Here is a 10,951-nt window from a genome sequence, read left to right as displayed (position 1 = left end):
ACCAGCCTCAGCAATGGCGAGGCACCAAGCAACTCAGTGAAATCCTGTCTCTAAATAAAATACAAAATAAGACTGGAGATGTGGCTCAGTGGTCAAGTGCCCCTGAGTTCAATCCCCAGTAACAATAAATAAATAAATAAACTTCTTGGAGTGACACTGACAAAAAGTTAAGTAGGGAGAGAAGGAAACCTGTACTCTTTTGAATCTTTAGTTATAAGGGATGTAAGGAACCATAATGAATGAGTAGAATTGTAGGAGTTGAGAAAAAAAGATTATGAATTTGTCTTTAAGGTTTGCTTCAAAAGCACTTCAAAAACACTTACCTGCTCTGATATTTGCTTAAGATTTACTTAAGTCGAAGTGCTTAAATAAGAGAATTGGTTTATGTAAATACGGTACATTCACATGCATAGATCTGTGGAGATTTGAGCAGAAGGTCAGTAACTTAAATATCAGGAAAACACAAGTTTCCCCTGCACACAAAGCCTGATGGCCAGCACCTGAGCACTTAAATCAGGAATGGCTACTTTACAATAAATATTTTGAGACCAAACCTGGATTGACACAGCCAACAGCCTGGGTGAGCTATCTGACCTGCCCTAAGTGAAAGGAAGGTGACCACAACACTGGGAGCAACCAAAAGATCTTTATTGCAGCAGTGCAACAAAGAGAAATGAAAAAAGAGGGGTGGGGGGGGGGGGAAGCGCACACAGGAGAGAGACAGAGAAAGCAAGAGAGATAGCAAGAGAGAGGGAGAGAGAGAGAGAGAGAGAGAGAGAGAGAGAGAGAGAGAGAGAGAGAGAGGGGGGTCTGGCAGGAGGGAGTTTTTATAGCCCAAATCTAATGGGGCCTCTGGGTCTGCAAGCTGCCTTGTTGGCCCAAGGGGGGTTGAGTGCTCAGCCTTGAGCAGCACTTGACACAAACAGGTGATAAAGGACCAGATAGAGGGGGGTTTGAGTGCCTGGGCTATCTTGCAGCCAACATCTGTTCAGCCTGCCCTGCAGACAACACAGTTCAGCCTGATCTGCACCCAACACTAAGGAATTTTAACAATGGTCCAGTGGGTTCCCTAAGAAACTATTGTGTCACTGCAGCCAGATCTTCTTTCGCTCATTTATTCATTCATTCAACAAATGCCAATAAGCAGTTACTAGACACTGGGCATCCTGCTGGAAGTGATAAACACAACACAGTCATTTAGGGTTAGTGAGATAAAATTTAGAAGAGAAGTAAGCACAGGGATTAAGAGGTCACCTTGAGAATATAAAAAATCAGTACAGGGTGGTGGTTTGAAAGGACTCCCCTCATGTGCTGAAAACATGGGATGAAAAGCAGCCAGAGCAGAAAACCGCAGGCAGGGACTGAGGTGTTTCCCATGACTTGAGGTGAGAGACCTACAGGGGATAAAAATGGGTAAAGCTCATTACTGGAAGCAGATGTGAGCTACTTGGAGGTTAGTACCCTACAGTTTACAGATCCCTTTCACATCTGAAACTTAATTTTCTTGGTCCTTCCATAGCCAACCTGTGAACTAACTGTTCTAGGGAGTCTCGATGAATAAATATTTATTGAACCTCTGTGTGTATGTTAGGATTTGATTCCAGACAACAGAAACCATCCAGTTAAAGAGGAGAGAGTAAATATGGAGAATTCTGTGTGCATAAAACCACTGGAAGGACTAGAGATGCAGGCTCTAGGCTGGACTTCTAGTGGTGACCCTGGACCAGCCCAGCTCTTGCCCAGTATACTTCACTCTTTTGAATCCACTTATTGGAACTGTCATTGCCTTTCTAGAGGGCTTCCTCCCTGGGCCAAGCTCACCAGAGGAAAGACAACAGAAATAACCATGTTCAGGCCCCTGACCTGGGGTTGGAAGAGCTTCCTGCCCAGTGCAACTCTGCTCTCCATGAGAAGCACCAGCAGTGTGGCCAATAGTAGTCTCAAACTGATCAACAAAGTTGCAGTGGTCACAGGATCCACAAATGGGTGAGAGCAATTCTGGGAACTGAGGCGGTATGGGTGTCTCTGGCGTTCATCCCCACAAAGCAAAACCTACCGGGTTTATGTGCTTGTAGAGGAGTATGGAGGGAATACTAAAGAGATCCTAAGAGAAACAATGACAGCAGAAAAAATCCAGGAAGGAGACAAAGACAGTGCAGGCTGTGTTACCAAGATGGTCTGCTACAGGTCAGAGAGTGATGGGTCCACAGGCTCAGAGAAAACATGAAACCAATCTCAGAGGCACCCATCAGGGAAAGGCAGAGGGCATCCAGCCTTTGCTTCTGACCCCCATCAGTCAAGAATTGTACTACATGGGTTATTAACCCCATCCCGCCAAGCTGCATGCCTGTGAGCCCTGTGGATTCACAGGTCTGAGGTAAGGAGCTCTAGGTTATAGCTGCAAAGCAAACCAAAACTGTGAAGAACTAGGAATGGATTGTCAAAATACTAGTTCCAGTAAAGGAAAGCCAAAGTCTGATGTGGTACATAGGAGGTCCGGTACACCAGGACAGATGCAACCCCTCTTTATCACTTTGGGTCCTCTTACTATCCACAAGGAAGGTATGAGGTGAGCTTTTCTTGTTATGCTCGAATTCGGGACCCCCAAAGACCACCAGAGACCCAAGATCGATGTAAGCAGCAAAGAGGTGTTTATTGCGAGCTAGCTCGGGTCCTCCGCACACACACAGCAACTGGTGACGCTGAGAGGCCCCGAGCCCAGGGTTTGCAGCAGTTTTATACATTCTTTGGAGAGGGGAGGGACTTCGCATACATCATAGCAAATCATCACACACCACGGGAAAATCAAATAACAACTCTAAAACATGATTAGCACATTCACTGGCGGGAACAAGTTGGGTAGGGGTGATTGGTCAGTACAAAAGGGGTATTCATTTGAACTGATTGGTTTGAGCCAAGAGGGGTGTACGTGCTGAACTACATGGTTTCCCAACTTGTTATCAACCACCATAAAATACTGGGAGGGTCATCTGGCATCCCAGGTATTTCCCTGTCTTATGCTGATTGGTGGCTGCTAGGGGGCTGCTATGGATCCCTACCTAGCCTGACTGAGTCAGGGACACCTGGCGCAGCAGATCTCTCCTGTTATTTGTAGATAAACAACTTAGCAGGGTGGGAATGTGCCTAGGAGTGCTCTGTGGGTTTTTCCAAGGACAAAGGCCATGTCCCTTCCTTGGACAGGCTTTGCTCTGAGATAGAGGCTGGTTTTTCATTCTGAATTTGGCGGGGGTGGGGGGGGGGTGATTCATTTAGAACCTGAGGATAAGAAATACAGCAAGAAAGAAAGGGCTCAGCCCAAGGGTGAATTGTCATATCCTTTCCATCTTTGCCTATAGGATTGGCTTCAGTATTGCCAGGCGTCTGGCCCAGGAAGGGGCCCACGTAATCATCAGCAGCCGGAAGCAGCAAAATGTGGACCAGGCGGTGGACACACTACAGAGGGAAGGACTGAGTGTGGCGGGCACTGTGTGTCATGTGGGGAAAGCTGAAGACCATGAGCAACTGGTAGCCACGGTGAGGGGCACAGAAACACAGTCAGGGACGCAGGGATTCTGCTTCTCTGATCCACACTAGGAGACCAGCTACTTGTTGAGTATCAGCCAGGTCCTCCTAAGAATCTGAGAGGAATAAAGAAGTTGTAGATAAGGAAGCCCTGGTTTTAAGTCAGAGCTAGCATGATCAGGAAAACAGAGGGGTGACAGAGACATTTCAGGAAATGGTGTGAATGAGACATGTGTTGGGAAATCAACAGCCCCGAGGCGTGCCTGGGAGTAGAACATAAAAAGGCATAGGATTAGTGGGTAGGGCAAATCCCTGCCCCCCCCCCGCCCTTTTTTTTTTTTTTTTTTTGGTCCAGAAGCTCAATACCTGGTTCCTAAAACAAATAGTCCTTCATCCTCAGGGTTTTTCCCTTCCTGGATTTGAACCAGACACAACTCCAGGGACATTAAACAGAAATAAAGTCCCATTGTAGCAAAAGTCTTTCACCCTCTGACCCTGATCCTCAATGTCCCCTTCCCACAGGCCCTGAAACACTGTGGGGGTGTGGACTTCCTGGTGTGCACAGCAGGTGTCAACCCCTTTGTGGGAAGTACCTTGGGGAGCAGTGAACACGTCTGGGACAAGGTGAGGTCTGGGGCAGCCAGGGAGGGGTGGGTGAGACTTCATCTTCACCTTCTGAGTGCCCTCCCTCCCTATCAGCTCACACACCCAGAGCTGGTTCTCAGTTCCCATACATCCACCCTCCAAGCTCATTGGCACAGAGGAAGGCCAGGTACCCAGAATCCATGAGCCTCCATTTTTTCAGCTGTGACATGGTGGAAATGTGTCTAAGTTGCAGGTGCTTGCCCACTCTGTTCAGGAGCTCCCAATCTGCAGGGAGTATCCAACATAAAACCAAATCATCACCAAAAAAATGTAGAGCACACAGAAGAGAGTGACTCTCTTCCTTGCCTGGAGATGCTTAGTCCTTAACACTGGCACTTCTGGGCTATAACCCTGAAATCCAGCCTTCTCTGGATTCACCTGCTGGTGTCTCTGCTCCTGATGAAAACTGTGTCCTTCGAGACAGGAGAGACCCTGAAGACTCCAGGTCTTCAACCCCCCCACACAAGTCCTCAGCCTGATCTCTTTATTCTTGTACCTTCAGGAAGCCCCCACCTCCATGCATGCCAGGAAGCCCAGCACCCGTCCTGCTTCCCCTTGTCAGAGGTGTCATGCCCACATACTAACATGGTATATTTCCAGGTGTGGTGACATGGTGGACTGACTGTGTCTCGCCTCCCCCACCCCTATTTGCTCTGATTTCAGATCCTGAGTGTGAATGTGAAGGCCCCAGCCCTGCTGCTGAGCCGGTTGCTGCCCCACATGGAGAATAGGGGGTGAGGGTGGTGAAGGAGAATAGGGAGGGAATTACTTGGCATCAAACAGGGATGGGGAAGCAAGAGTGAGAGGGGCCAGATTTGACTTAGACCTTCCTGCTTGGAAACAGGATTGGCTGAACCAGTAACACAGAGACAGCAAGAGATTATCTTTCAGACTTCTGGGTTTGAAAGAAAGCAAAGCATTCTATCCATTAGTGTACCCAGGGAATTTATCTTGAGTGGTCAAAGAGCCTGGCAAGGGTCCTTCTAAAAGGAAGCCAAGGGATCCACAGACAGAAGGGCCAGAGTCCCCTCAACAGTCCTGAAGTCAGAGAAGTAGAGGTGGCCTCTGTTGGGCTGTAGAAGCTCAGGCCACAAGTGTCCAGGTTGATGACCCTGAAGCTCCCCAGGGCCTTCCTGAAATCAGAGCAGCCATGTTTCTCAGTTCTATTCAACTCTTTCCTCCCAGAATTCTTAACTCTTGGACCAGCCACGTCCTCTCTCTCTCCCTGGAGCCCCATAATTTCCAAAATAGAAAGTCTTCTTTCCTGCTTCTCCCCAAAACCAAGGGCAGATGCCTACCTGGCCAGCTCCATCTTCACCAGTGAGGTGGGCCTGGGGCTGTCTCCAGCTGCTCTGGTTTTTCACTGATCTCAGTGATATGGGATGTTTCCAGATATTTTTTTCAGGAGCTCAGTATTTGTCCTGAGGCAGGAACAAGCTGACTGCTCAGGGAGCTAGGGGAGCTACTTTTTACCTACTGCATTGCAGACTCAGCCATTCAAGCCTCCCATTGTCTGCCTCACCTTACATCCCAGCTTCTCCTGAAGGTGCTATAGCCATTCCCATTCTAATCTTCCAGCTTGGGCCAGTCTTGTTCCTGTAATGAAATAAGTCCCTCAGGCCTCTGCTCCTACTTAGCCTTGAATCTTCTGAAAGTCAAGTCACCAGCATGGTCCTCCCTCCCTCCTTAAAATATCAGAGGAGGTTTTCTCAATCTGGATTAACTGCTCTGCAGATGTAGATTTGTTACCGCAGTTTACCCGTGACCAGTCCTTTCTTCCCAAATGCTGAAGTATAACACCAGAGAAGCACGCCGAGGCAAGTTTAGAGTGGAAAGTAGAGGCTTTATTAAAGGACAGCAGAAAAGACTTCTCCCGGAGGAAGAAGGGGACCCAAAAGGTGGAATCCATGGAAGGGAGAGGTCTTCCCTCTTTTATAGCTAAGGTCTTCTTTCAGCTTTCCTGTATTCCTATCCTTTGTTCTGGGTTATTTTGCAATGATGGAATGTAGGTGGGAAAGCCCAAAGGGTGGGGGACAGATGGGCTAAAGGAGTAATCTGGGCAGGAAGGGCCTGGGCTTTTAGATTAGTTTGCTTCATTAACATTTCCATGGGATGGTCTCTGGGCCTTGGAGACATTAACATTTCAATTTCCCCAAGTGCTGCTCTGGTTTCCTGGATCCATTCCCAATAATGGCCTCCATTTTATTCATCTTACTTGATACTAGACCCCATTTACCTAACTACACTAACTACCTATCTGTAAATCTGGCTTCAGATTTAACACCTCTCTTCCAACTAGACCGCTTCCCCTCAGTTCCTCCCCTACTGAAATCTTGGAGCAGCCACTGAATTCAGCAAGCACATATTGAGCTCCTAGTATAACCTGGGCTGCTTCTCTGTAAAATTCAGCCAGGACTTCTAATAATGACTACTAAGGCCCCTTCCAGTTCCAACACAAGCACGGTGTGCTATTAGACTGAGCCATATTTTTAATAACACCACTTTTGTAGATTACAAATGGCTAAATACCAGTAATTAGTGTGGTTCTACTCAATGCAATGGTTTTCAGGCTGTTTTTAACAGCACAACAATATTCTGTATAAAACAGACAAAAGCAGATACAGATGTGCAGGTTGAAAGGTGGATTTGGATCCTGGAGCTTACCCATTTTTTCCTCCACTTAATCCCCTGTTACTTGTCCTGGGTATGTCTGCAGAATCTAACTTTCCTAAACTGGTTGTAAACCACTAGTATGATGAAGATAGATAGCATGGATTTTAGAATCACAGAGATCTACCTTTAGATACATGTCCTGTCAGTAGCTACACATTCTTGGCATTTAATCTCTGTGGGCCTTCATTTCCTTATCTATTAAGTAAGAATAAGGATGCTTAGAAGATCTGTTTTGAACATTCATTGACATGATAAATACATAAATTACTAAGCAAAGTGCACTAAAGAGTATATTTATGAATATTTACTATAATAAAGACATTATTTTAAATAAATATTATATATAGTATAGATTATTTTATACATAGTATGATTAATTTTTAAATACTTATAATAAACATTATTTATACTGCTACTATTATTTTATTAATTATGGCATCCGAGCAATTAAAAGATAGTCTTATTTAACATTTTGGACAAAGTAGTTCATGAAGGAAACTCCATTTCATTCAGTTTCCATTCATTCTTAATCTACTTGCTAAAATCCTCATTATCCTCCCTCATGACCCAATTTAAATAGAGCTTCCCATACGCTGGGGGGGAAAAAAAAGAATTATCAACCTAGAATTGATAGTTGCTATACCTACCAAATGCATCTTTCAAAAATTAGGGCAAAGTTATATAACATTTTCAGACAACCAAACCATTAACTAAAGGATGTTCTAGATAATATTCTTTAGGCAGAAGGAACTAAATGATCCCATATGGAAAGTCTGAGATAAAAGTAAGAAAGGCACAGAAAAAACAGTAACATATGAACAAACTTAACCACCTATTATAAAAAGCAATAATGATGTTTTGTAGGGTTGAAATAATTAAAACATGCAAAAAATAATATTCAAGTCAGAAAGGCAGAAATGGAGATAAGCTGTTATAAGATTTTTATGTTGTTTGAGACAGGATAAGAATATTAATTTCAAACTTTGATTAGCTAAACACACTTACTTTCTAAGGTAACATCTACAAGAATTGCAATTGAATATTAAATATTTTTTAAACTGATAGAGAGAGAAGAAATAAATAGAAAAAAATAGTCCAAAAGAGAGAATGGACAAAAAAATAAAACAGAGAACTAGGTGAATTTTTAAAAAATCACAAAATTGAATGCTAGGTATTAATCCTGGCTATCAGCGATTACAGTTAAAAGAAAAAGATTGTTAAGCTAGAAATTTTAACCAAATCAAAATTTTAAAATTGAATTAGACAACAATGGTAGGTTTTCCAAGTTTCTCATTTCTGTTAACTGAGTTTATAGTGCTAGGAAGGAATAGTTCTAGGAGAATTACTGTTCTGGGAAAAACTAGGAATCAAGAAGGGGGCTGTGGCTCAGGGGCCGAGTGCTTGCCTAGCATGTGAGACACTGGGTTCAATTCTCAGCACCATATAAAATAAAATAAATAAAGATTAAAAAATCAAAATAGGACAGATAAACCACAGCACTTTATACAAAGTTTCTCAACTCAACTGCTGCATTTAAAGTACACCTTTAAAATCCTGCTTTACAAACAAAGAAGTGAAAGTATCTATTTCTGGATTGTAAAGAACAGTGGTTAGCAGAGTATTATATTGTCTATGTTAAATTTAAAAAAAAAAAACAAAACTAAATGTGCAGGGGGAAGAAGCAAATGCAGAGAAAGCAAAAAGGAAATCATATGGAGCAGAAATCAATGGAAAAGACAAAATATAATATATGAACCAAGGAAACAAAAAAATATTTAAAAACAAATGCCTTTGACAAATTTCTGTGGGAGCTGATCAAGAAAAAAGGAAGGCAAATAACCAACATCAGAAACAATATCAGGAATAAAGACTTAAAGCACCATTAGAGATCTTGAGGCAGTAAAAAGGAACTAAGAGAATGAAGTTTAATAACATTGACAATTTTTAAAAAATTATATGTCTTAACTAACTCAAAAGAGAGAAAATTTGGCCAGTCCTATTACTATTCAATAACTGTAATCTATAATCATAAATATTCCTTCAAAAACAAAATCCAAACATAGATGGCTTCCCTGGCAATGTAGTTTGAGGAACATAATCAAAGACCTGCAGGAAATGGAGGTCAATCCCTCTACCTGGCCCAGGCTATTCTCACCCTCCTCCTTGTTGGTCACACACAAGATAACTGTCTTCAGCTCACATTCTACCCTCTCTGTCCTCCCAGACAAGGTTCTGTGGTCCTGGTCTCCTCAGTAGCAGCTTATGTTCCACTTGCTGTAAGTATGACCATCTATGGATCCCAACTGGGTAAGAGGAAACTCTTCTCCTTTACAACTGGAAAATCAGGTACATGGAAGTAGCCAATGTTTGACAACTGCTCCCTCAGGACTACTCACATGTAAACATGATGACTCTATATCACTGATCTTGCCTTCTGTATAAAACGCCCTTCTTGGGAACATCTTGCCATCTCCTCCAGGCACTGTCTCCCAGACTTGGCGATCAGGAGGTGTAACTGGAGTGAATGCCCAGGGCCAGAACTCAGGAAATCCAAGGGACAATCCTTATCCCCAGTTCTAGCCTATTAATCTGTTTCCCTTTCCGACCACAGAAGCTGGGGGCTTACAATGTCAGTAAAACAGCCCTGCTGGGCCTCACCAAGACTCTGGCAGTGGAGCTTGCACCGAAAAACATTCGGGTAAACTGCCTAGTACCAGGATTTATCAAAACAGACTTCAGTCAAGTGGTAAGTACAGAGAAGAGCTTCTGTTCCAATACCACTGGGCACTAGGGTGCGTTTTGCTTGCAAGCCATACCCCACAGAGACCTAGACTCTCAGACTTGGAAAGGTCTCTTGCTCTGTTGCTGTGGTCCACAGCTTTTGGGTTCTGCAGCAGAGTCAGAATCAGTCCTATGTAGAGAGCAAACCAAGAGTGCTCCAGAAGTCCTTCCACAGCCCTAGGACTCCATCTGTATGAGCAGCACTAACCTTGACCTTTCCTTTAGCTCACTGAAGTCCCAGACTTTGAGGAAGATTGGAAGAAAATATTTGGAATGCAGAGGTAGGTGTGGTGAAGCAATGTCCCTTGTAGATCTGAATTAGCATCACCTCAGAACCTTCTCAAAAGTTAACAGATCACAGACCATCCCTCTACAGGTTAGACCCATTCCACTTTGGGGGATTTGACAATTTCCCCAGACCTGTGATGACCTTACAGTTCCCTACACAGCACCCACATATCTTCCTGGGTAGTTCTTGATTTCAGTGTTGCATGTGAGTCGAGTACTCCTGGGAAAGTGTCACCAGCTTCACCCATCTCCTCTCTCCATGCAGAGTGGGGAAACCGGAGGACTGTGCAGGACTCGTGTCCTTCCTGTGCTCCCCAGATGCCAGCTACATCACCGGCGAGAACATTGTGATAGCCGGTTTTTCCCCCCACCTCTGAGCTCAGAGCTGGAGTTCATCTCTTCAGGCCGAAGCCTCATGTGGCCCTGGAATCAGATGCAGCAATACTTTATTAAGAATAACCCTGGGCTGGGGTTGTGACTCAGTGGTAGAGCGCTCACCTCGCAAGTGCAAGGCCCAGGGTTTGAAACTCAGCACCACATAAAAATAAATAAATAAAGTAAAAATCAAGTGGCAGATATTTAATAATAATAATAATAATAAGCCTGTGCTCCAAATGTGAAAATTTTGGTTCAAAACCTTCACAAACAGAAATAATAAAGGACATCAGAAGGAGGGCTTATAGTATGAAACCATCATCAAAACCAGCTAAAACAACTGGGTTCAGCAGCACATGTCTAAAATCCCAGCGGCTCAGGAGACTGAGACAAGAGGATTGCAAGTTCAAAGCTGGCCTCAGCAAAAGCAAGGTGAGACCCTGTCTCAAAATACAAAATAGGGCTGGGAAGGTGGCTCAGTGGTCCAATGCCTCTGATTTCAATCCCAGGTACAAAAAAAAAAAAAAAAAAAAAAAAAAAACACCAGCTAAATCATTGTTAGCTTTGCCAGAAAACAAAATGTGTGCTTGTGAGTTTTGGCTAATAAGAGTAAGCTAAAGTCATGCAGAGAGAGAGCTGGAAGCAGGAAAAGGCTGTTTCAGCACTA

General features: G+C 43.9%; 1 protein-coding gene across 1 annotated transcript; it reads left to right on the top strand.

Annotated features, from left to right (window-relative positions):
* Positions 1-1,846: 1,846 nt before the first annotated feature.
* Positions 1,847-10,286, top strand: LOC308648280 (dehydrogenase/reductase SDR family member 2, mitochondrial-like; the record flags this gene model as incomplete). The annotated part of the gene is made up of 8 exons (XM_081292922.1): positions 1,847-1,986; positions 3,357-3,534; positions 4,045-4,146; positions 4,831-4,901; positions 9,065-9,116; positions 9,452-9,586; positions 9,847-9,902; positions 10,175-10,286. The coding sequence occupies 8 exons, from the start codon at positions 1,847-1,849 to the stop codon at positions 10,284-10,286; spliced, it is 846 nt and encodes a 281-aa protein (XP_081149048.1).
* Between the last annotated feature and the right edge of the window lie 665 nt (positions 10,287-10,951).

Source organism: Spermophilus citellus (genome assembly GCF_964194105.1).
Source record: "Spermophilus citellus genome assembly, chromosome: 4".
NCBI classification, from domain to species: domain Eukaryota; kingdom Metazoa; phylum Chordata; class Mammalia; order Rodentia; family Sciuridae; genus Spermophilus; species Spermophilus citellus.
Note: the sequence above shows the minus strand (reverse complement) of the source record. Positions and strands in the feature narration are given on the sequence as shown.